The 27,027-nt window shown below is 42.7% G+C and overlaps 1 protein-coding gene across 1 annotated transcript in view; it reads right to left on the reverse strand.

Moving 5' to 3' along the window:
- The window catches only part of SMAP2 (small ArfGAP2), a 46,514-nt gene extending 25,598 nt beyond the window's left edge, over positions 1–20,916 (reverse strand). Inside the window, exon 1 of the mRNA XM_061122278.1 lies at positions 20,391–20,916. Within this exon, the coding sequence (XP_060978261.1) occupies positions 20,391–20,493 (103 nt within the window). The 5' untranslated portion in view covers positions 20,494–20,916. The remainder of the gene's footprint in view (positions 1–20,390) is intronic.
- Positions 20,917–27,027: the final 6,111 nt, after the last annotated feature.

Raw genomic sequence — 27,027 nt, forward strand, 5'->3', positions numbered from 1 at the left:
AGACTTCATTTTCACTTTTCACTTTTATGCACTGGAGAAGGAAATGGCAACCCACTCCAGTGTTCTTGCCTGGAGAATCCCAGGGATGGGGTCGCACAGAGTCGGATTTAGCAGTAGCATTACTGGATGGCAGGGATTGGCTTAGAGGGTAAAGTGTCTGCCTAGAATGTGGGAGACCTGGGTTCGATCCCTGGCTCGGGAAGATCCCCTGGAGAAGGAAATAGCAACCCACTCCAGTACTCTTGCCTGGAAAATCCCATGGACGGAGAAGCCTGGTAGGCTACAGTCCATGGGGTCACAAAGAGTCGGACACGACTGAGCGACTTCACTTTCACTTTAGGCTCTAACTCTTCCTTTCTGGCTATCCCATCAGTGGATGGTAACGTATACTCAGGTGATATTTCTAGGACTAAAGAACTTCTAAACTCCTAAATCAACCAATCTGTACCATTGTTACTCATTTCTACTTCCCAGAATACTTCAGAAGGGAAAGGACCAGGTCCAAGTTTGAACTTTGTTGTTTGTTTGTTTGGCTTTGAAAAGGACATTTTGCCAAGGTATGTTCTAATGATGTCACTGTCCCATTCAAAGACATGTAACTTACACCCCCACTGTTAACTGAACTCCAAACTTCTAAATGTGGCTTAAATTCTTCCATGATTTGGGCCTTTGTAGAATCAACTTTTATTACTCCTTTTCTCACTTCTGTACACCAACAAAGACATCACTTCCCCTAAAACTGTGTGTGCAGCTGCCAGTTGCCAGGTTCCAGCCACGCAGAAAAATTTGAGAGGGTAACTCCTACCCACAGACACCCAGATACCTTTTTCTGATTTGAGACAGACTGTGGGACTCCTTCCTGGACAAGGTAAGTCCCTGATTCTGCCCAGAAGGTCTTCAACTGCCACAGAGGTATCTTTCCAGCCAGTCCGGGAGCAGCAGCTGTGCGATACTGCTAGTGGTGCTCTCTGAAAGCTTGAGACAAAGCCCAAGTCTCCTGGGGTTTCCCTGGGAGGTTCTGGTATGTGATGCTATGGTAGTTTTCATAATAGAGAGCTGACATATTCTCAGAAGAGGGAAAGAGCTGGCCAAAACATCTTCCACCGGGGTGAAGAATCTCACACAAGTTGGTGCTTCCCTCCACTGGAGCCCAGTCCTCTGCTATTACAAACACTGAGTATGGCAAAATGTAATAAAAACCTAAACAGGTCCACCTCTTTACTTGAGGACACAGTAGATTTTCTCTAAAAAGAACTAAACGTGAGCCCCCTAAACTTTCATTTCACAGAGTGATGGTGGCTTGCTTTCAAGGACATACACGGCCACTCAAAGATACATCAAAATCTCTCCAAACCCTAGTGACTGGTGCCAAAACACCCTAAAAGCATCCCAAAAGAATGCATAACTTCAGAGGGAAAGAATGGATGGTATGGTTGAAAACACTCATTCTAGAAAAACCTAGGATTGCTTTCCCAACAAGCTGCATGATGGAGGCAAAGAGTGTGGGAACGGAAGGGGAAAAATGCTTGAAAACTCAATAGACTGTAAATGATAAAAAGAGCCAGCTAAAAATCTGTGACAAATAGGATAAATTTCCCTGCTCTCTTTAGAGATTTTATGGATGACAGTAATTTGGAATTACATAAAAAGAATGGATCCTATATTTAAAATGGTTAACCAGCAAAGACCTACTTACAGCACAGGGAACTCGGCTCTGTGTCATGTGGCAGCCTGAACCAGAGGAGAGTTTGGGAGAGAATGGATACATGTATATGTATGACTGAGTCCCTTCATTGTTCACCTGAAACTGTCACAACATCATTAACTGACTATGCTGCTAAGTCACTTCAGTCCTGTCTGACTCTGTGCGACCCCATAGATGGCAGCCCCCCAGGCTCCCGTGTCCCTGGGATTCTCCAGGCAAGAACACTGGAGTGGGCTGCCATTTCCTTCTCCTGACTATACCCCAGTATAAAATAAAAAGTTAAAAGCAAAAAAAAGAAATGGATCAGAAAATGGAGACCACCTAGACTATGAGTGAGAAGTCAATTCAAAGAAACTCATTATGCTGTTATTTAAATACTTCCTTAAAAAGGTTTGAAGGAGAAAAGCAAGGAACATTTTTAAAATTATGTGAAGACAATCAAATGAAAAAGAGCTTACAAGTCAAATGAGAAATTTCCAAACTGAACAAGCCTCTCTGCAATTTGAATATTCATAACCTGAAAGTGAAATTCAAAAACTTCTGCTGAAACTTGAAATACTGACTGAACCACACCAAGAATATATAATGAAACTTTGCTCAAAGGTAATCAAGCAGGGAATTTACTGCTTAGAAATAAAGAAGAAACTGGACTTCCCTGGTGGTCCCGCGGTTAAGAATCAGCCTGCCAATGCCGGCTGGGGACACAGGTTCGATCCCTGGTCTGCGAAGATCCCACATGCCAGGGAGCAACTAACCCTGTGTACCACAACTTCTGAGGCCAGTACTCTAGAGTCCGTGCTCCGAAACAAGAGAAGCCACAGTAGTAGAAGCCTATGCACAACTAAAGAATAGCCCCTGCTTGCTGCAACCAGCCCACACGCAGCAATGAGGACCCAGCACAGCCAAAAATAAACAAGCTAAAAAAAATTTTTTTGAAAAACCACAAAAACTTAAAATGAAGAAACTTCCTAAAGTGTACAAAAACATCAGCAGTGTACACCAGAAGTGCAACTCCTGCAGAAAGCTGACCAAAGACCTCGAGAGAGAATTGGAAAGAAACACTTCCTTCTATCAAAGATGGATCATGTCCCATGAGAAAAAAAATCCTCAACAAAGTTGGCTGGCATCTCCGTTGACTGAGAGAAAGCTCAATGAGCTAAGAAAAGAAATGGAGACACAAATTGGCCAAAGCAGAATTTAAACCCTAGCTTCCCCCCACCCACCCCCATCCCTACCCCAGACCAGCAAGCAGAGGCCAGAGAGGTCAGGGCATCCCTCTCTCTCATCAGGTTCCCAGGGAAGGAGGAGTTAAACCCTGAGGGCTGAGGGACCCAGGGTCATGTCTGGCTTTAATTCCACAGCGGCCACGTCCTCAATATTCACAACCACAGCAGACATTTGTCTGTTTCCTCTCTTCAAAAGTCACCTTGTTTTCTCTCTTTTGACTTAATGGCTGTTATTCAATTGATGTTACATTTGCTCTTATTATAATTTCTAAGATAGGATTTAATATAATGCTTGTTGTTGTTGTTGTTGTTATTAGTTGCTAAGTCATGTCTGACTCTTTGTGACCCTATGGACTATAGTCTGCCAGGCTCCTCTGTCCATAGGATTTCCCAGGCAAGAATACTGGAGTGGGTTGCTGTTTCCTTCTCCAGAGGATCATCTCCCCTCAGGGATCAAATCAGGGTCTCCTGCATTGGCAAGCAGATTCTTACTAAGCTACCACTAAGCTACCTGGGGAGCCTAATATACCTAAGAACATAGTAGTCCTACTTTATTGGACTCTCTAGAATTAGATAGTATAGCTGTTGTACTTTGGCTGCAATAAAAGACCCTCTATTACTTAATTCATTAATTGAAGCTTGATATGACTGGTGGAGGCATTTGAAACAATACAAGAAGTGTAATAAACTTATTAAAAATCTATAAAAGTAACAATATTTATCCCAAAAATTTTTGATTGGTTTTTAAAAGAATGTAAAAACAAAACAACATTCCCAGCTAAAAACAATACTATTTTTATTGGTTTAGCCATAAATGCATAGATTAGGAGAACTCATTTTGCAACTTTTTTTTGTTTCTTGATTTTCTAATTTCTCTTTAACCTCTGTTATTTTGTTTAGCATATCTTTGCTGTTTAAATGTTTTAAAATTTTATGCCATCAAAATAAAAGTTTTACCTTCTTAAAAAAAAACAAAAACAGTATGTTCACAGTTCTTTTTAAATAAATGCTCCCACGAGAGACCAATATGAAAGTTGTGGTACAGAGTGCTGGGCCTCCAAGTGGGAAAACCCTCAAGATCCTCCAGAATCTTGAGATCCGCCTGCAGGATCAGGTCTCTGACTATGCCAGTAACCTTAGGAAGGGGCCCGGATTTCTCTATCTGCTGAGAAATGAGTAAAAGAGCCTTAAGTGAGCAGCAGCACCACAAGAAGGCTAGTTTGGCTTTATGCTCTGGGTCGAGCTCTCTAGAGAGAAAATTCCTGGTGGTGGGTTCTTAAACAGCACCATTTCCATGGAGGAGGGCCTGGTGCTGAGGAAAAAAAAAAAAAAAATCAAGCAAGGTAATTAAGCATCTACACTGGTTGTCAGCTAAGGCAAGCGACCTCAGGATTATGAAGCTGAACATGGACTGGGAAGAAGTCGAGGCAGGATGAGCAATTAAACTTTCAAAGGGTGACTGTTTTTCAGTTTCATATATTTTGTGGTAAGTTTTCTTTTTTGCTCCCTCTTTGTACTCAAGAGTTCTGAATGGTGCTAATTGGGCTAAGAGCAAAGAATCAAAGGAAATGATCGGTGTCTATGTAAGAGCCAGAGCTTTAGCGCAGAGGCAGCAGTGTGCTGAGAGCATTAATAATCCAGGAGAGGCACATAACAATGGAAAGAGAAGCAGGACACGCTGGGGTCACCTGGACGCCTTTCCATCTCTACCTGTGGATTCGCTTTCCTGGATTTACATTTTTGAGGTTCTCAGTTTTGACAAGTAAGGAAAACTGGATTACTTACACTTTCTGAATGAACTTAACATAGCTCACAAACAGCTCTACATGAGCTATTACTTGCAAAACATCATTTTGTGAAAATCTTGCTCCATCCACTTTCTCCAGCAAGTCTTTTTTCCTTCCTATTCTGACTCTCTCAGTACTCCTATGGCACTCATCTACAGTTTTTCTGTTGCTGGGTTCTATATGTTTTTATTTTGTCAGCTCCTTCAGGTAATAACTGCCTAAGATGGCATACTTTTAAAAAAACCTAGTATGAGTATTTCTCCTATGTGGACCTGAGGTTTGAATCCCTTATTACTCAGAAAATCACACAATGATTTAAATATCCTACACAGAAAATTAGGAAGAAGGATGTCCTTAATGTTCCTTGTATCCCAGTTAGCCGGGATATTTTGGCTCTAGCTAATTTCCTCTACACAAAGACCCTGCTTAAAGCATTTATGAATAAGCTAGGAGAGTGGTAGCTGAGGCACGGCTTCTCTGAAAAGGGGAGGGAGGAAATGAAAAAGAGCTGCTTTCATTGGGGGCAGGAAGGAGATTATTTCATTAGGAGCTAAACAGTGAGACTATCTCAGTACAAACAATTGTTTGGCTTGAAGGCTCCATGCGGCCAATTACTCCCGCGGAGGCTCAGCTGGAATGGAACACAGAGCCTGCCAGGACTGAGGGACGGACGCTGACACAGGCTCACGTGTCTCAGTCATGGCTCTGGGGGCCCAGAACATCCCAAGAATGCTCACAGAGCTCACTCCACCCCAACCAGCAAACAGCATCATTCTGCACCCAACCTAGTCAAGAATGTGGGTTGAAAAGAGGTGAGAAAAAGATGACACTGGGGACAAATAAAAGTGTACGCTCAGTCGCTCAGCTGTGTCTGACTCTTCTGTGACCCCCGGACAGTAGCCTGCCAGGCTCCTCTGTCCAGGGGATTTCCTAGGCAAGAATACTGTAATGGGTTGCCATTTCCTTCTCCAGGGGATCTTCCTGACACAGGGATTGAACCTGCATCTCCTGCTTAACAGGCAAATTTTTTATCACTGAGCCACCTGGAAAGCCCCAGGATTAACATATACACACTACTATACATAAGATAAACAACAAGAACCTACTGTATAGTACAAGGAACTATATTCAATATCTTTAATGATCTATAATGGAAAAGAATCACACACACACATATATATACAAGTATAACTGAATCACTTTGCTGTAGATCTAAAACTACACAATGTTATAAATTGCACCTCAAAAAATGGTTAAAAAATTTAAAATATTTTAAAAGAATAAAATAAAACCAACATTTTGTAGCAAGAGTAATAAGGATAAAACCCAGATCTTGTAAGAAAGCTAGAACATTTCGGTCACTATTTCAATGGCTTTCATCAGGCTGTGGGGAGGAGGCATATAGAGATGGATCACTGAGCTGACAGCTGGGCAATTATTTCAAGGCCAGGTGGACCTGATATTTCAAAACTTGACATTATAATTAAACTAATTTCCTATCACTCATGACCTCACTTCAGGAAACGGACGTTAACTTGATTCACCAGAAGGTATTGTCTTCACCCTCTGGGGACATTTAATTCTTTAGTTACTTCCGGTTAAAGCTTTAACTTCCTCTTTGCAACAACCAGTATCTATTCATATCCTGAAAAAAATACTGAAGATGCAAAGTGAGCCTACCCATTTGGGGGAGGCACATCTTTAGAATAAGCTACCAAAGAGGGGTGATAGAGCTCTTGACCAATGAAACAGCTCTTCATCCTCCATTCCCACTCTTCTTCCTCTACAGCAGTACTTCTCAAATGAAGTAACCTTCCCCCAGGTGGCAACGTCAGTGTCTGGAGACATTTTTAGTCGTCACAACTGGCAGACAGTGGGACTGGAATCTAACAGGTGAGGCCAGGGGTTCTCCCTAACCTCCTACACAGGACAACCGCTGAACAAAGTATCCAAACATGAATAGTGCTCAGGTTGAGAAGTTCTGCCCTAGAGAAGCCATCTTTATTTTAAGCCATTTAGTTTGGAGCATGTGAGATATAAGAATATACCAATCCTGTGGAAAAGCTGCCTCTCTTGTTCCATAACAAAGAGATAAACACTGAGATACACAATTCCAAAGCTGGAAAGAACTTTAAGAATTATCTAGTCCAAGCACAGCTGGAGAATCTAAGACCCAGAGAGGTCAAGTCATTTACCCAAGTTCATAGAAGAAATCATCAGCTGGACTGGAATTAGAATCATCTTTCTCCGCCTGAAATGTGTTATACACAGAAGATGCTCAATAATAGTCACTATATCGATACCCTGTTCTTCAAGTGCTCTTTTCTCTTACCACATACTTTTTACTCTCTGCTCCTGGAAAGCCCAATGCCTGAGCTTGTGTGTGAAGGTTCATCTCCCACCCCTTCTCACCCACAGTCCTCCTCCTCAGAGGAAGCCCAGAAGTGGAGGAGAGTGAAGAACAAGCGGCCAGGCAGAACTCATTTTTCAGTTGTTTGAAGCGAAGCTCATGCTTTTCACACAGGCAGAGAGAGGCTTTAGACAAAACCTTCCGAGTCAGCAGATGAACTCGTGCACAAGAACATAGACACGTGAACTTCTCCCTTCCACACTGGCGTGCAGCTTTCCCAGCACATCAGAGGAGCCCCCAACCAATGGCACACAGATGGAAAACCAGTGCCAGTTTAATTGCATCACAACTGCATGCAAAAGCTAGAGAACTTTCATTCCTAAACAAACAGCAGAACAGAAATGAATCCCAGGATCAAAGTACAGCCAGTTAGTTCAGGGACACACAGAATGTTAGTCATCGAAACAGCCCTGGCTTAAGGGAGCGGAGCAAAGGTGGAGATCTACCCTTCCAGAGGAAGACATTCACTACAAGGTTTCACAAGCCAGGTGTTTCAGAATTGGGTATGATGAGGTACAGGTCAGAAGGGGGTGGGGCAAGATGCCAGCTGTGTGGATAGAAAGTTCCTGCAGAGGGAACTTTATGCAGGGGAACCCAGGGCAGGTCTCAAGGAAAAACCTATGGAAAGGACAGAGTACTAGCTTTGTGACTGGCTCCAGCTTTCAATGTGGCACAGATGCCAGGAGCACACAGAAGAAATGGCACACAAAAGCAATGACCACAAAGCAACCAGGAAATTCGCCTGCTGGGCCTCCTGCAATGTCACAGAGCTTCAAGTATCTGAGTTGAGAGGATAAAGGTGACTTTCAAGAAATAAAACAGGAAAAAGAGTATGACCTGAACATGCATGACTAGGATAGTGCTCACGATGCTCACAGAACACACTCTACCCCCATTCAGCAAACAACATCATTCTGCACCAACCCAAGAGTGCGGATTGGAAAGAGATGAGAAAAAGATGATACTGGGGACAAATGTAAAGTAATTCAACCTAAAAGCAAAATTTTTGCGGGTAGGAAGATAAATTAGGAGTCTGGAATTAAGATATACACACTACTATATATAAGATAGATAAGCAACAAGGACCTACTGTATAGCACAGGGAACTATATTTAATATCTTTTAATAACCTATAATGGAAAAGAATGAAAAAGAATGTGTATACACACACACACACACACACATGTATGTGTGAGTGTCTCTGTGTGTACCTGAATCATTTTGCGGTACATCTGAAACTAACACAATGTTGCAAATTATACTCCAAAAAAGTGGTTACAGAAACACAGACACTATGCAGCAGATGTTGAGCATTAGGTAACAGGGAAACATGGAACACCGTCCCTGTCCTTATGGAATCCACAATCTAAAGAAAGCCTTGTAAAACAAAAACCAAAACCAGTGGCTGTTATCCCCTTTCCACCATAGTAGGGCTTCTAATCCTTCTTCCCAGTGGCCTGAGTTTAAGTGAAGGAGGCCTGTACGAACAACATAAGATGCTGATCAATGGCCCGACAGAACAGTTCCACATATCAAGTACATAATGTGCAAAGTGCACGTCGGATATAAAAATATATCTTGGCCCATCTTGCTGTGATCATGTCCTGTAAATCTGTTCCTTATGGTTAAGCCTGGATTTTCCCCAGCTCTTTGCTGTCTCAAATGTCCACTACAATGAGGCAGTTCAAAACGACAGCCCCCACAGCAAGGCTACCTCTCAGTTCAGTTCAGTTCAGTCGCTCAGTCGTGTCCGACTCGTTGCGACTGCATGAATTGCAGCACGCCAGGCCTCCCTGTCCATCACCAACTCCCGGAGTTTACTCAAACTCATGACCATCGAGTCAGTGATGCCATCCAACCATCTCATCCTCTGTCGTCCCCTTCTCCTCCTGCCCCCAATCCCTCCCAGCATCAGGGTCTCTTCCAATGAGTCAACTCTTCGCATGAGGTGGCCAAAGTATTGGAGTTTCAGCTTCAGCATCAGTCCTTCCAATGAACACCCAGGACTGATCTCCTTTAGGATGGACTGGTTGGATCTCCTTCTCTACAGGGGCTCAATCGGAGAACTCCCTGACAACTCCTTAAAATTAAAAGGCACACATCACTACTCAACTCTGAACGCATAAATAACCCATGAGTCTAACAGCAACACCAAAATTCACATTGTCTCATTACAAAAAAATTTATAACACTGAAAATTTAAGACCCAAATGTTCAACAACTGGGCAAGAATTAAGTAATGATATATTCAAACAATGGAGTATAATAAAGGCATTTAAATGTTTTTAATGTCAGGGAAAATGCTTATGATAAATATTAAGCAAAATAATAATGATATAAAATTATATTACAGTATAAGCTGAAGTAAAAATGGGTGATAAGGATTATATGAAATGTCCTCTACATTACTATACTTTTTCACACTTTCCAATGATTTCCATCACAAATATGAATAACTTTCATAATGAGAAAAAGATAGTTTTTCTTTCTTAAAGAAATAGCATTTAATGATGTTTAGCTAATAAGCACAACTGGCCTGGAAATCTGTTCCTATTGATCCTTAATTTGAGTCACTTATGTCAGATGCCTATTCACAGACAAGGCTCAAAACCAAGTCAGAAGGCTCAGAGGAGCTGATCTGGAATCTTCCGGATTCCAATGCTGTATTTAATGATGCTTCCTTTTTCTCACAGGAAAGCTAGGAATGTTAACACAGCACTCACACTACCAGAAAGACCTCAAAATTCCCCTCAGTCTGAAACAGTTCCTCTAACTCAACTCCTGACATCTACCTTGGGAGAGACAAAGTTCCCAGTCCCTTACAGCTATTCTCTCAATAAAAACGCTTTCGACACAGCAGAAGAGGCTGAGTCTTTTCATTCCTTCTTTTTCAAATCGGCTGTCACACTTCAAATGGTCTCCATTAAGTCCATTGTTTCCAGCTATTTTGAACACAAGCATCATGATAAGAATAGGGAGTTTCCTTCCTCTTTCTCATCAGAGGGCTTGGGTCAGTGATAACCCAAGTGGTAAAGTGTCAACATGAAAAGACACCAATGTCCCCTCCATCAACAGCACAGGATGGAAAATTCTGTAGGTAATTATTTTTTTAAGGCACTCAAACAAGAACCGTCTAAATAATATTAATACACAATTTTTAACTCAAGACTTGAAACACTAGAGAACGCATTTCTAAATTTACACACACACAGAGGGGACTTCCACTAAGATAAGAAAAGAGGAAGGAGTTAAAGTTCGCTGTGTGCATTCAGGAAATAACACTGTAGGACTAAAATGTAAACCCACATCTCAAGATGTAAGCTCTGTGATACAGGCGTGGGGATATTTATGGACTTCCCATCACCAGCAACTGCCATGAAAGACAGTGTGGCTGTTTGCAATAAAGGGAAAGAAAAGGTGCTCTATTTCCTCACATCTCTATGTGGGGACAGGCTTATCAGCTGCAGCTGAGAGTAGGTCTCTCCTCCTCCTGTATTTGCTCTATTATTTTCAATATATCATAAAATGGAAAAGTTACATGCTTGTTCCTTGGGTGAGGAGAAATGACACGAAGCCTGAGGGATCCAGTTCTCATTGTTTCTGATTAAGACAGTTCTTTTTGAAAGTTTTGACTTGAAATTAAGTAAGGATAAACAAAGTGTTCTCCAAGTGTACTTATGAAATCCAGTACTTTCTAAATAAACCATATCCAACAGCTATTTAAAAAGAAAACCAGAATACCCATAGGAAATATACAAATGGGGAAAAGAGGGCTATGGTCAACAAAAATGGTCAGAAAACTACTTAACATTATTTGAAAATGAGCAGCAACAATAAAATCCCAGCAACAGGCTGCAGAGGTGGGACCCCAGGACAAATTCTAGCCACACAAGAGGGAGCATGGGGGTTCAGGGGAGTGATGCACAAACTGAAGACGACCACCAGGGTGACCTTACGCTGATGGGTGGACACAGCTGAAGGCAGATTTGGCTCATCTCTGGGGTTTTCCACTGGGAAGGGACCTGCAGTACAGCCATCAATGGAGCAGCATCCACAAAGCCTGTGGGGAAAATACAGGATCCAGAAGAGTGGGGTAGGAAAGGAGAAAGTTTGGAAAATGGAAGAGTCAAATACAGTAGTGAAATATTGTAATTAATAAATATGAGGCTTAAAGAACACACAGGTGTACCTCTTGAGGTGAAAGGGACTGGCTGGGAAGAACTGGTACTCTGGGAAGTGGGCAGATATGCTTTTTACAATATCAAATTATACTTCAATCACATGTGTGAATTACAGTAGTACCTGCTATGAGGAAACTAATTTTTGGAAAAGAAGAGAAAAACAATGAAACCTATGCAATTTTTACCAATGGTAACTTTACTCAATGAGAGGTCCTTACCCATAGCTTCTTGGGGAAAATAACCACCTAAAAGCAAAAGCATACTCACACTCCACTGAAAAACCCTTGCTGGCCTAGTTCCACCAATTCCAATAATGTGGCAGGTGCCCAAAGGCAGATGACCTGATTGACAAAAAAAGCACTTCTACAAAGTCCTCAATTTGTATCACATAACTCATTAAACATCTCATCATCAAGAAGAAAACTAGTAGCAATAACCTGAGAAGCTTTGTCTTTATAAGGAGCAGCAGCAACCTTCTGAATAAGACAAAATATTTTTCAGGTCCAGTATAGAAGACAGCGAACTTCAGCAAACTTCGGGAGACGGTAAGGCCTGGCAGACTGCAGTCCATGGTGTCGCAAGAGTCGGACACGACTAGGTCACTGAGCAACAACAACACAGAAGACTGACTGTCCATCGATCTCACCTCTCTCACCCAGTGGTAACTGATCTAAGCTTGTTGAGAGAGGGGAACAGACAAACCAATCAAACTATTTTAAAGAGATACCCAACACAAGGAAAATTGGCTCCAGCTTAACAATCAGAAAAGTCTAATCCGTACCATGTTTTAAGGCTGCAATCCTCAAAACTCTTTGCACATGTTAAGTGCTACCGACTCGAGTTTTTAGTTGTGGATGGGGCAAGCTCAGTATCACACATCATGCCTAAGGTTTCCCAGAACTAGCAGGGTGGGAACTTATTTTCCAAGTAACCAAACGATAAACTGCTCCTGGCACAGACGGAAAGTCAAATACAGATTTCACAGAAGTCATGCATCCTAATTAAACAGGCAACGACTGAGTTGTTACATTACTTCCCAGGACTAATTATTGTTTTGGCAACAGTTAAGCTCCTTTAGAAGCATTGGCCTGAACACCCTTCTTATCCTTTATCTAAAATAACTCAACTGTTTTCTTACAAGCAGAAAGAACTGCATCTTGGAGATTTAAGTGCCTTTGCCTGTCTCAACTTGGTTCCTCCCCTTCCTCCACACTATCATGGGGAACTACATCTCCCAGGCTCCCTTGCCAACTAATTTCTTGGTAAGTTCCATCAATGGGAGGCACTGATAAGGATAAGAGGCAGGAGAAGGGGGGAAGCCAGGGTAACACTCTCTGTCTTACTTGGTCCGGTTCCAGCTGCCAGCAGACAGCTCTACTCTCCACTCTTCTTGGTCACAGCAGGTGGCTCAGGCTTCTGGCCTTTGCTGACCTCAGCACCTTCTAATTTCCTCAGGGCATAGGAGGTCCCAGGTGTTGCCAATCTCTGGGTTGTCTCACCAGCTCACTGACCTTCTTGGCTCTTTAATCACCTGTGGAACCTATTCCATGTTAAATTCCATCTGCTTGTATCTCCTATAGCGTTTTCTGTTTCTCTGAAGGGTCCCTGACTTTTAAATATATTTTTAAAACTTAGATTTCCTAAGAATTACACATTCAGATAAATTATAAAGGATTTCTTTTAATAAGAAACAAAGGATTTGTATCATTCAAGCAAATATTCACTGAGAGCCTGACCTGTGCCCGGCCATACTGGGTGCTGGGAATACTATATTGAACAAAACAGGCACAAAACTCCTGCCCTCATGCAGTTTACTTTCTAGCGAACTGCAGCAAATTACAATTTTAAGAAGTTAACTAGCAGAGGAATATTTCTTTAAAAATAGAGGAATTTGGTAAAAGTGAATTAACTTTAAGGGGTTCTACTCTACATAGACGTGGTTGCTACCTTTTCAGTGTGGCATGCTGAACCGTCACATTCCAGGGGCCAGTAGAGAACTTCTTCAAAGTTAGCATCTACTTAAACTGGCAACTTGCTCAAACAAAAATACAACTGTGATAAGGATTTGCTGCTGCTAAGTCACTTCAGTCACAATAATAAAAGTTAGGCACTGTATGCTTTAATGAAAAACACACGAGTGTTTGATGCAGATTCTTGCTGGTATCTTTCTCACAGGAGCTATCACTTGGAGGAATTGAGTTTGAGTCCATTTAATGTCACTTTATCTCCTCCCTATGGCGCAGGTAGCTTCCAATATCACATATGCACATAACAAGTCAAGCGTTGTGGTCTCCAACTGCACGACATTATTTCCAAGATGGAATTTTTAGACAGAACAGAAACAGACAATGACTCATGTGGTGAACAGTTATACAGACAACTCTGCCCAAGAAAGCTGCCACCTACATACCATGATATCAGATGAAAAATGCAGAAAGAAGGTAGTTTTCTGATTTATTTAAAAGCAATAGATTTGCTGAAAGGTATACTGAGAGAGGTGGCTGCAGCTGCCTGTTTACACATCCGGCTTCCCAAGTGGCGCTCATGGTAAAGAATTCGCCTGCCAAATACAGGAGACACAAGAGATACAGGTTCGATCCCTGGGTTGCAAAGATTCCCTGGAGAAGCAAAAGGTAACCCACTCCAGTATTCTTGCCTGGAAAGTTCCATGGGCAGAAGAGCCTGGAGGGCTACAGTCCATGGGGTCGCAAAGAGTCAGACAATGACTGAACACACACACAAGCACTGAACAACCAAGGGCTCGCATGAAATATTCTTAGACCGCTTAAGTGTGAGAGCATGCTCAGCCTCAAAAATTCAACGTCATCAACTCCAGAAACGGCATGACATCTACGGCTGGTATTTCACTAGACTTCTTTAAGATAAGTGAAAGTAGTTATGAAGGGAGATTTAGCGGGCACAATACTCTGACCCTCCTTACTACTCAGCAATTAGAAAACATTTCACGTTTGTTATATTTACAACTCCATTTGAGTAGCAGGTGGACTTCCAATCCTGTGGGTTTCTTATATAACAGAGTCTAATGCATATTTATAATTTCAATGCCACACAGCAAGTCAATTACAGAGCTAATCTGACATGTCTCTGCCTACCTTAGCCCTTGTCAATCCCCAACATGTAGTGAGAATATACTAAAGAACCTCACACACACCTAACAGCATGTCTTGGAGGCTTTGCACATTCTTCTTCCCCAGCTTGGACTGCAAAGTCCCCTGAATTCACCTGACAAAATCATGCTTATCATTCAAGACATAGCCTACTTGTCTCTCTGAGCCATGACTTCCTAAGCAGACTTGCTTGCTTCCTTCAACTTGCTTCCTTCCTTCCTTGCTTTCATTTCTCCCTGCACACAATGCTACAATGATAATTACTACATTGCCTCATTTATCTGTTTACACATCTGCTTGCCCATTAGACTATAAAATCCCTGAGACCAAAGGCCCTATCTTTTAATCTACATGTCTTGGTAGTGTCTGACACAAAGCAGGTGCTTAAGAGCATTTTCTGAATGAATACATACAGTGTGGGACTGCACTCTGAGAAGACAAGGCATTTTGTACTATCTATCCCACTGCCACTGGATGATATTTAAAGGACAGGGAGAACGAATAGGAAAGTGTCTCCCAGGGAACAGGTTGAACAAGTTGATATTAAAAGACAACCTAGGGACTTCCCTGGTGGTCCAGTGGTTAAGAATCTGCCTTGCAGTGCAGGGGATGCCAGTTCGATCCCTGGTGAGGGAACTAAGATCCCACATGCCGCACGGCACCTAAGCTGTGAGCTACAGCCAAGATCTGGTGTGCCTCAACCAAATAAATAAGTAAACTAAAATAAATGACAACCTAATAACTTTAATTACTTTCAGTATAACTCTGTCAGCCTAACTACAATGGTCAGAGTTAAGATGCATGAGCTGTAAAAAGATAAGAGAGTTATTTGATCTTGGCTGGAGAAGGGTGTCTAACAACTAGAGATGGAAGGAAAATACCTTCTACTGTCCAGGTCTGTGGCAATTAAGAAAAAAATCTCTTAAAAGGTGCCACAGATACAGCTAAAATAATTAAAAACTAATAACAATGGTCATATTCTAAGGAATGATATTCAACAAGCAATGATTTAGCTATTGACAGAAAACAAAAGTAAAGCAAAACTAGAGATGAATTTACCAGAGTTAGAATTTAGGACTAATATTTTAAAAATGTCTACACAAAGATATCCTGGGCTAATCTTTCATACAACTTTTAAGTGTCAAGCAACATCCAGGGACCATCATCAAGAGTACATAAAGTACATTTGCAAAAATGCTAAAAACCCATATACAGGAGATGGTTTTGGCTTAAAAACTAGGTGAGTTTTTTTATTCAGTGAGTTATTCAGTGAGTCATTCTAACTGTGGCTTCCAGTAACTAGGGTATTTAAGGGAATAAAGTCTGAAAGTGGAATGAATGAATAAAATTAAGATGAAATAAATGAGTTCAGCAATAGTAATGATAAATAGTGCTTACGTGTGTGTAACACTTTAGTTTACAAGGCATTTTTATTTTTCAAATGAGGAAAATTAAACTGATAAAGTCAGGTGGTATGCTGAAGATCCCAAAGCTAAAATAAGCAGAATAATAGACTTTAACTGGATGTTCCAACATCAAAGGGCTTCCCTGATAGCTCAGTTGATAAAGAATCTGCCTGCAACGCAGGAGACCCCGGTTCAATTCCTTGGTCAGGAAGATCTCCTGGAGACGGGATAGGCTACCCACTCCAGTATTCTTGTGTTTCCCTTGTGGCTCAGCTGGTAAAGAATCTGCCTACAATGCGGGAGACCTAGGTTTGATCCCTGGGTTGGGAAGATTCCCCTGTGAAAGGCTACCCACTCCAGTATTCTGGCCTGGAGAATTCCATGGACTGTATAGACTGTGGGGTCACAAAGAGTCAGATGTGACTTTCACTTTCCAACAAAAGTCTACAGCTCTGGGGCTTCCTTGGTGGTCCAGTGACTTCCATTGGAAGTCCTTCCATTGGAAGAATCTGTCTTCCAATGCAGGGGATGTGGGTGTGATCCCTTGTTGGAGAACTAAGATCCCACATGCCTTGGGGTGACTAAGACCTGAGGAGGTAGAAAATAAATAAATAAATACATATTTTTAAAAGTCTACAGCTCTGATTCTTTGCACCTGAAAGGTGAGCTTACAGGTGCTATGGATGGGGGCTAGGGCACTGTCTAAGATGACTTCAGTGAGAGCAGATGTTTCCAAATTATGCATATCTTTCAGCTTTATACCCTGAGAGAACAGGGACACTCCTTACTGTGCGTGGAGACGGAATCTCCATGCCCTTCATGTTATACACTTGACTGAAAATGTGAAAGGATGGGACTTCCCTGGCGGTCCAGTGATTAAAAATCTGTCTGCTAGTGCAGGGATGCAGGTTCAATCCCTGGCCAGGGAACAAAGATCCCATATGCTGCAGGGCAACTAAAACCTGTGTGCTCCAACTACTGGACCCGCTGCAGCTACTCAGCCCAAGCACCACAATGAAAGATCCCGTGGACTGCAAGTAAGACCTGATGCAGCCAAAAAAAAAAAAAAATAAAATAAGTAAATGCTAAAGAAGAAGAAAAAGAACGCAGTGTGCCATGGACTTTGGGTAACATGCTATTATTTGCATAAAAGCACTGAAAAGGAATATACTTAAATGAAGTTGTCTATGTATGTATCATCTCTTAAAAGTCACATAACAGCAGGGGTTACCTCCAGAAGCACTGGGAAAAGTTGGTTAAAGGGTCAGGGACAGGAACACAACTTTTCACTGAATATATTCCCTTTTGAACTTTCTGAATTTTGAACCACATGAAAGTGGTTTTTCAAAAAGGAAATTTGAATTTAAGAACTTGTAATGGGAGTTGGAACAAAGGCAGTGGCCAGGAGATTTGAAGTGAAACATTTCTGAGAGGGGGTGTAGAAGAACAGAGAAGTAAAAAGGTATTACAAAGTTTTTGTCAGACTCCAGAATTCCATGTGGTATTTCACAGTTGAAAGTAAATATTCCTCAAGACCATCAAATTTCTTCCATTCTAATTCTTTGCTCATTAAACAGCTCTCAATTTTTCACGAACCTTGATACCGAGAAAGGAACATCCCAACACTGGACATAAGTATGCAGGTCATCAGAAAGGTAGATCCTTTCATGGTAAATAGGATAGTGTCCAGCTTAAACCACTCTCTGAAGAGGCTGATTAGGAGTTATTCCAGGCATACAGATAAAATATGGAACTACAGAGCTACAGACTAAACCTCCAAAAATGGGACCTGGCCTCAACAGGTAGAGTTAACCATTAACATATCTGAAATTTTCAGTATGTTTGTCCTTTCTTCTACCACAACTTCAGTCAGCCCAAAATTTTACCCTAAAGGTCACAGTAAGTTAAAGGCTTTGGGTGATGAAACCACATCTTTCAGCCTAAAGCAAGTTGAAGCATTTGTTTTAAAGGCAGTACCAAAGTAGCCTCCATTCCCACATAAATTATTTCAATGCCTTAGAGGTACTGGAAACTTGTGAGTCTCATGCTCAAGAGAGTTAAAAACAAAAACAAAAAACCCAGAACCAACAAAACTACACAAACAGAACACATGTTTATTTTCTATTCTGATATTCAAATTACGTATCTTATAATATTATTCTTAAATCAGTATAAGATTCTTTTTTAAGAATTACTGCCAAAAAAAAAAGAATTACTGCCAGAGTTATTTTGAAACATTACAAAAATACCTGTTCATAGGTCTGCAGTTCAAGGTTACATCATCTGATTTTATGTTAATGGATTAGTAAGCAATCACTCACCAAGTCCTATACAATTAAACTCTCAATTTTCTCAGTAAGAAAGGACATGAGACCTACAGATAAATACCCAAGTACAAACCTCATTTTAGCCTGCAGCTTTAAAATTCCTCCTCCCACTAAATGTGTTTTTTACCAGAGCTAAGAGATAACTTAATCTACGGATTCAAGTGTCTCTTCCTTCCACAATCTGACATTTGTTCACATGACCATTACAACAACCACAATCAGGAAAAAGGAGAGGGAAAATGAATGGGAGGAGTTCAAAGAGTAGAAGGGGCTAGCTAATTCACAAACTGCGAAAAATGAGGCCACAAATATCTCATTGACCTGAACTGAATGATGACTGACTGACACATTGTCATCTCATTTTTAATAGAATGGCCAAGTCACTGAAGCCACCAAGCCAAAATGTAAAGCTAATTCGTGAAAAGAAATCATTTCAGGACCCAGGATTCTACTTTTAAGAGCAGTTAATAGTTTTCAGGCCAGCAGTTACCATCTCTCATTAAGAATGAACTGACTAATGTTTTATTACCTGATCCCCAGTAATTCTGTTGATAAAGAGCAACAGAAAATTTGGAGGTGATGAATCAACCTCTCTTCATGTGCTATGTTTTGTTGGAATATGAGTAAGTACAAGAGTGGTATGGGAAATGGGGGATGGGGGTGGTACCGATTATCAAAATGGTATCTGACTCCCCAAACGGAGCAGTGCTCACTCAGAGGGTTGCTTCACTGTGACTCAAGCATCTGTCAACTGAGGACCCAAGGGAATTTGAGTCAAGCCAAAGAGATATACTCCCAAATTTTAAGCCAAATCTTCCCATAGAGCTAGCAGAAGATCTCACGAGAGTCAACTATAAGAAATTAACCTACTCAACATAAACTGATTCTATAATACTTTTTAAAATGAATTCTTGCCAATGCAAAAATTCAGGAAAGAAGTCGGGGGATCTACTTTCCTAATGGCACACGCCTTTTAGTCATTGGTAAAAGACACTAAAATATACTACTCGGTGTCCAATGTCTCTCTCCCCATCTCCTTACATAACCTTACTTCTTCAAAATAAAAGGTAACTAAGTGAAAGTATCAATTAAGCACATAATTCCTTTCTCAATACTGATAAAGACAAATACATTCGAATCTTTGTTGTGTACTATATGCCCAACATGCTATATGGCAAACAATCCAGGTAAATTCACTGCGTTATGAACAAAAGTAAATTAGCAATAGCTCCCAAACCAAAAAAGGAATTTTCCCAACTCCAATTTATATTCCAAAGAATTCAGAAAGAAAATAAGGAACCAAAATATTTGTAATCTATCAATTTCGAGTGCAAATATTTCACTAATAACCAAGCTTTGGTAGCATACTGATTTGTAACTGTATCAAATCATGAATCTTTGAGGACACAGAAAACAAAGACTAAATAGCTCTGCCATGATCATATTTCACCTTTAGAAGGATGATCACCATGGAAGTAACAAATTCGATGCAGCCCTTGTTTCCTTCTCTGCACTGATTAAACCGATCCTGCACTACAGTCATAATCTGCTAGTTCCTGCCACCACACACACATCAGGCCTCCAACACACTCCACAAGCCAGGGCTAGGCTGTCTAGAAATCCGCACTGTGTCACTGCATAAGCCAGTTCCCCCTTCCACACATCGTGGAAGAGAAAAGCCACCTAAGCACTCTGTCAGATCTCAGCAAGGCTGTACAATGACAGAAGGAACTGCTAACCAAATAGCAGGCAGCCACGCTCACCACCTTTAAAAACCATTTAAGCAGTTTTCCTCCCCGTCATCTCACTTCCCTCTCCTCCCCACCCCCTCCGCGCCCCGCTGCAGTTCACCCCCCAGCTTTGCAAGTGGAAGGCTGCGAGCTGCACTGACAGTCGGCGGCAGAACTCATTCAGAGCCCTGAAATATAGACATTCTCACCCACACACACCATGCCACTTCCCCCAAACCCGACCATCGCCGCCCCCGCCCCCCACCCCAGCCTCAACACACACACTCGCCCTCGCAACCTCTCCCCACACCAATCCCGGCGCCCCAGAACACCTAGCAGCCTCCTCAACAAGAGTAGCACGCGTTACCATTTAGACGATCGGGGCCCCCTAAGCTCTAGAGACCCCCCCTCCCCACACACACACACACAGGTCGCCTCCCCCGTGTCGCCCGGAGGCTGGACCCCTCGCCCGCAGGGAAGGATGCGCTACCTTTAGACTGGCAGTCCGCACAAAACTTGTTATCCTCCTCCAGCAGCAGGTTGGCCAAGACCGCCTGGTACCGATCCACGTCCTTCACCGATTTGCCCGTCATGGCCAGGGTGCCGGCGGGGGCAGAGGGCGACGCGCCCTCCTAGCCCCCAGAAACCCCTGCCTCAGTCCGAAGGTGAGGACTCCCGGTCCCCGGCCCGGGGCCCCTCCTGAGAACGAGGGAGCCCTCTCCCCTTGCCCGTCCAGCGCCCCTTCTCCAGTCAGCCGCGCCCGCCCCCCAACTCTGCGGCCCCCTCAGAGCGGCGCCCCCTGGCGGGCTTAGGGAAAGGCCCGGGTCCCAACGAGGCAGCCGGGCTGGCAGGGACCCTCGGCCCAGGCAACAGGGACGCTCGGGCCTCCTGCTTTTGCCAGGCGCAGAGACGACCGCGGGCCTGCCTGTCAGCGGGCTACGGCTCCCGCGCCTCGGTCTCCCTGGCAGCTCCCGCCAGCTCTGCCACCACCTCTGCCGCCTACTTCCGGCAGCTCTTCCTCTCCTCCTCCACCCAGCCCAGCCCGCGCATGCGCCCCGCCCCCACCGCTCCGGACTGGGCTCTTCCCTCCGCTCCGCTTCTCAAGAACCAATCCGGGCAGAAGTGAGGGGTGGGGCTTGGATGGGGCGGAGAGAGGATTGGGCACGCCCCCTGCATGTCCTTGGAAAAGAATGAATGGAGCAGGCGGAGAGCGGGTGGAGGGAGTGGAGGAAAGTGAAGGGAAACAACAAATAACTGAGCTTTTACTATGTGCCAGGCACTGTGCTGAGCGCTTTGTATGAATGACCCCAATATAAGCCCCCAAACCTCTCTGAGTTAAAATTTTACCATCCTTATGTAACCTTTGGGTTGTGAATGCTCCAAAGCTTATTCTTTCCTTCAACAGCCAAATAGAAGGGTCCTACTTTCTTTGGTGGCTCAGACGGTAAAGCGTCTGCCCGCAATGCGGGAGACCCGGGTCGGGAAGATCCAATCCCCTGGAGAAGGAAATGGCAACCCACTCCAGTACTCTTGCCTAGAAAATTCCATGGATGGAGGAGCCTGGTGGGCTACAGTCCATGGGGTCGCAAAGAGTCGGACACGACTGAGCGACTTCACTACCTTCTACACCTCTTAACAGAGGTCCGTATAGCCAAAGCTATGGTTTTTCCAATAGTCATTATGGATGTGAGAGTTGGACCATAAAAAAGGCTGAGAGCCGAAGAATTGATGCTTTCCAACTGTGGCGCTGGGTAAGACTCTTGAGAGTCCCTTGAACAGCGAGGAGATCAAACCAGTCAATCTTAAAGGAAATCAACCCTGAGTATTCATTGGAAGGACTGATGTCAATAAGTTGAAGCGCCAATACTTCGGTCACGTGATGCAAAGAGCTGTCTTATTGGAAAAGATCCTGATGCTGGGTAAGATTGAGGGCAGATGGAGAAGGGAGTGACGGAGGATGAGATAGTTGAATGGCGTCACCAACTCGTTGGCCATGAGTTCAAGCAAACTCCTGGAGATGGTGAAAGGGAAGCTTGGCGTGCTGCAGCCCATGGGGTCACAAAGAGTCGGACACGATATAGTGACTGAATAACAACAACCTCCTAACACAGAATAAGGGAACATCAATCACAACCTCCCCCAAATTTTCAGAGGATTCTGGTTACCTCTTATTTGGTATGCCTGCTCTTTCTGAATTCTGGGTTTCTCTGTTCATTAGGTCCCCTCTTATGATTATTGACATCTTTGGACATTGTTTTGCTTAAACGCTTTCTTGTTTAATTCCTCAGTTCTCCCAAAATGTGCAGTTTTGTGCAGAAGACCTTTACTGAAAGTTATTTGGAGAGGTGAGGTGGAGAGGAGGGGTGATTACAGTAAAACACAAGAATAGATAACTAATTAAAATGATTATTAAGCATCATTGTCTATAACCACCCTTACTACAGAGTGGAGTAAGTACAGAATTTCTCAGTGGCTGTCCTTTTCTTTAGGGACCCATCTGCCATCTGGCAAATGTTTTCATTCACTCATTCATTCTTTCAATCACCTAATAAATTGTTACTGAGAAACTTCTAAGTATGAGGCACTGTCCTCGGGTGGGGTGAGAGGGAACAATGTGATTCAATTAGTGGTTTTAAGAGGTCAGTCTGGTTGCTATGGGAAGAGTGGATTTGGGAAGCTGGTAAGACCAGATGTTCAGAATTATCTCTAGTCAAACTCTCCTCCATCTCTTTGCTTCCCTGATGGCTCATTGGTAAAGAATCCACTTGCAATCCAGGAGACAGTTTCAATCCCTGGGTTGGGGAGATTCCCTGGAGAAGGAAATAGCAACCCACTCCAATATTCTTGCCCAGGAAATCCCAGGAAAGCCCATGGGTGGGCTACAGTCCATGGGGTTGCAAGAGTCAGACACAACTTAGTGACTAAACTACCATACCATCTCATCACTTTCCCCCCAAAGCAAAACTTTCATCAGAAAAAAACTAAAATTTTCTGCTACTGTATTAATCAAAACAATCTGATTCTCTGTCTAAACGTCTTTCCTTCTAAACCACTAAGGAGATTTGACTTTCATAAACACATAAGTTCATTAAGGTATTTTTCCTAAATAAATTCTCAGTTCTTTCTCTAGAAGAAATTCTGCCTTCCTCTGAAACTAATATTCTCAACCTATATCCCATTTGTAATCGTTTTTCTTCCATTAACTTATTTAGATTTTCTTATTTTAACACTTATTTTACTAATGAGCAAACTGAGACTTAGAATAATAAACTCCTTCATCTAGGGAGTAGTAGAGCTGGGATTTTTAACCTAGATCTCTATGATCCCACAGCCTTAGTACTGTCAGAGTTTTTGCTTATGTTATCTATCATAATCCAGAGAAAGCCCCAACAGGATAGGTAATAATATTAACATAACAATTTTTCCAAAAAAAATGATGAAACAGAGTCTCAAATAGATGAAAGAAAGGCTCAGGCTTACCCAGTAAATTGTGATCACTGTGCCTTAGTTCAAGTTCTCATTTTCATCCCAACACTATGCAAATAGACTTTTTGCTTTAGTCTCATTTTAGTCAACCCACTCCAGTATTCTTGCCTGGAGAGTCCCAGGGATGGGGGAGCCTGGTGGGCTGCCGTCTATGGGGTCACACAGAGTCGGACACGGCTGAAGTGACTTAGCAGCAGCATTTTAGTTAATTTGATCCTTCACTGTACTCTTTGGAGTAGTTGTTGTTCAGTCACTAAGTCGTGATCACTCTTTGTGACTCTATGGACTGCAGCCCAAGAAAAGAAAATCTGTCACTGCTTCTGCTTTCCCCCTTCTATTTGCCATGAAGTGATGGGACCGAATGCCATGATCTTAGTTTTTTGAATGTTGAGTTTTAAACCAGCTTTTTCTCTCTCCTCTTTTACCCTCAAGAGTCTCTTTAGTTCCTCTTCACTTTCTGCCATTAGAGTGGAATCATCTTCGTATCTGAGGTTGGTGAGATTTCTCCTAGCAGTCTTGATTCCAACTTGTGATTCATCCAGTCTGGCATTTCGCTTGGTGTACTCTGCATATAAGTTAAATAAGCAGGCTGACTCTATGGAGAGAGCTTTCTAAATGGCAAATCTGGTTGACTGTCTCCTGCTTAAAAACCCTTTAGCGTCTCTCCATGACTTATGGCAACACTTCTCAAAATTTCCCATCTTGAGAGAGATTGTCTAGTCTAGTAGATTATGGGACCAGAATGACTGGGTTTAAATCCTGAGCTTTACCGCTTACTATCTATATGACTTCCACCAGGTAACCTAACCTCTCTGTGCCTTGATTGTTTCATCTACAAACTGTGAATGACAGTGATATTAAACACCTCTTTCACAGGATTTTTGTGAAGCTTAACTGAGATAATGCTTGTAGTATACTTAGAATAGCTCTTGGCACACAGTGAGTGATAGACAATCAATGCTCTTCACTAAATATTTCTGGCCTTCTGCCTTCTGGGCACATGGTAGGATTTTATTTCCTGGCTCTCTTACCGTTGGGTGTGGCCAATGAGTTTGAGCAGAAAGGTTATGTGTCCCTTTATGCCTTAAGCATTTAATCACTGCTTTCAGACTCCTCAGATTCTCTTTCCCTCTGACATGGAAACCATCAACATTCAAGATGGCGTTTGTCTTAGTACCATAACAGAATACCATAGACTGGGAGGCTTATAAATAGAAATGTATTTCTCATAGCTCTGGAGACTGGGAAGTAAAAGATCAAGGTGCTGAAAGTTTCTGAGAGCCCACTTCCTGGTTCACAGCAGGGGATTTAACACTGAGTTCTCATAAGGTGGAGGGCTTCCCTGGGGGCTCAGAGGTTACAGTGTCTGCCTGCAACGTGGGAGACCTGGGTTCGATCCCTTGGTTGGGAAGATCCACATAAACACACAATTTATCCACATGTCTTCTCTGGTGGCTCAGAGGTTAAAGTGTCTTCCTGCAATGCGGGACACCTGGGTTTGATCCCTGGGTTGGGAAGATCCCCTGGAGAAGGAAATGGCAACCCACTCCAGTATTATTGCCTGGAGAATCCCATGGACGGAGGAGCCTGGTGGGTCCACAGGGTTGCAAAGAGTCGGACACGACTTCACTTTCACTTTCAGGAAACTAAAATCCCAGGCGGTGCAGTCAAAAAAAAAAAAATGCAGAGGAAAGTGAATGCATATTCCAGGGTCTCAGAATACGACCAAAGCAAACTTCTTCTCTTCCCAAGTACACATATTTGTTTTGAAGTCTTGAATTTTTCCTTGACAATTCTTGCAAAAATGTTCCCTCTATTCCATACTGTGACTGTGTTATCTTGTCATTAAACTGTTTCACATTAGCTACCACCAGAGAGGAGTTTCTAATCTGTCTCAGTGGCTACTGGACACAGTTTGGTTGCATTATACCTACGGAGTTCAGAAAACTGGGATAAATTGAAGAGACCTGACACCACATATACTCAACTTCCAGGTGATTTCTCCTCTTGGTCTTTATATCAGAATATTTTGAAACTCCAACTCACATAAATACAAGTACAAAATAGAAACTTGTTTTTAAACTGTTGTATTAGAACAGTCACTGTGGTAAACTGCCCAGAATACTACGCCCAAAAAAATGATATGGTGAATATTTTGGGATTGTTGTTATTGGAAACTATCATTAGTGTATCTTCTTGCTAAGAGATCAGATCTTCTGAGTCATATACTGAAATAAAGCAGTTTCTAATCTGCTGGTCAGACTCTTTGCCTATTCAAGGTAATACTCAATAAAATGACCTTAGTCAAGAAAACTGAGATAACCAACCAGGACCCACAGCATAGGTGGGAACCCGGAACTCTACTCAGTACTCTGTAATAACCTATATGGTAAAAGAATTTGAAAAAGAATAGAAATATGTGTATGTAAAACTATATCACTTTCCTATACACCTGAAACTAACACAACATTATAAATTAATTATACTCCATTATAAAATGTGGTTTAGTCAGTAAGTTGTGTCTGACACTTGGAGCCCCATGAACTGTAGCCTGCCAGGCTCCTCTGTCCCTGGGATTCTCCAGGCAAGAATACTGGAGTGGGTTGCCATTTCCTTCTCCAGGGGATCTCCCCGATCCAGGAATCAAACTCAGGTCTCTGCACTGCAGGCAGATTCTTTACCAACTGAGCTACAAGGGAAGCCCTCCAATATAAAATAAAAATTGAAAATAAAGCTGGATAATTAGGTTTCCCACTTTATTACCATGTTATCACATGTAAATGAACTCAGTGTCTCAAGTGAACTCATAATCTATTCAATAGCTTTCTTCAGTCAACTCTCAATTTTTTCTCAGTATAGAGAACTTGTGGTTATTTAAAAGCTTCCACTGCCTTGCAAACATATGTCTGCTCTGTAGGCCAACTCTTTGAGCTCTGAGGCTGAGCTGTGTGCCCTCTTCTGGTGCGCCAGTTCCCATTTGTCTACTTCCACAGCCTGAGACTCTAGGAAGAGCCTCAGTTTTCTGTTGTTCATGGGATGCTCTGTGAGAAAGCCATGTCTCTGTAAACAGCACTATTTCTTGCTGTTCATAGCACTTTTCAGGACTCCAGGTGATCAGCTGTAGTCCCCTGCAAGGACAGAGAGATGGCTTCTCTCCACCTCCTTCACACGTTGTCATCTGGGCCCAAGTGACTGGTGTGAGTCCTACAAGGTCTTGCTTAAAGGCAGCTTAGCTGGTGTTTGAACCTCTCCCTCTCACCTAGGGGCTCAGGCCCACTGTCCAGAGACCCAAGGAGTCTGAGGGGCACAGACTTCAATACTGTATCAACCCACCATTTTTCTCAAGACAGCTTGAGCTTCTGACTTCTGCTAAATGTCTCAACCTTTCTTCTCTCTCTAGGTGATGGTGGTGGTTTAGTTGCTAAGTCGTGTCCAACATTTGTAACCCCATGGACTATAGGGCTCGTCTATCCACGGGATTTCCCTGGCAAGAATACTGGAGAGGGTTGCCATTTCCTTCTCCAGGGGATCTTCCTGACCCAGGGATCAAACTCGTATCTCTTGCATCTCCTGTAGGCGGATTCTTTACTGACTGAGCCACAAGGGAAGCCTCTTCTCTTTCTTAGTTTCACAAGAAAATT

This window comes from Dama dama, chromosome 20, assembly GCF_033118175.1.
Source record: "Dama dama isolate Ldn47 chromosome 20, ASM3311817v1, whole genome shotgun sequence".
NCBI classification, from domain to species: domain Eukaryota; kingdom Metazoa; phylum Chordata; class Mammalia; order Artiodactyla; family Cervidae; genus Dama; species Dama dama.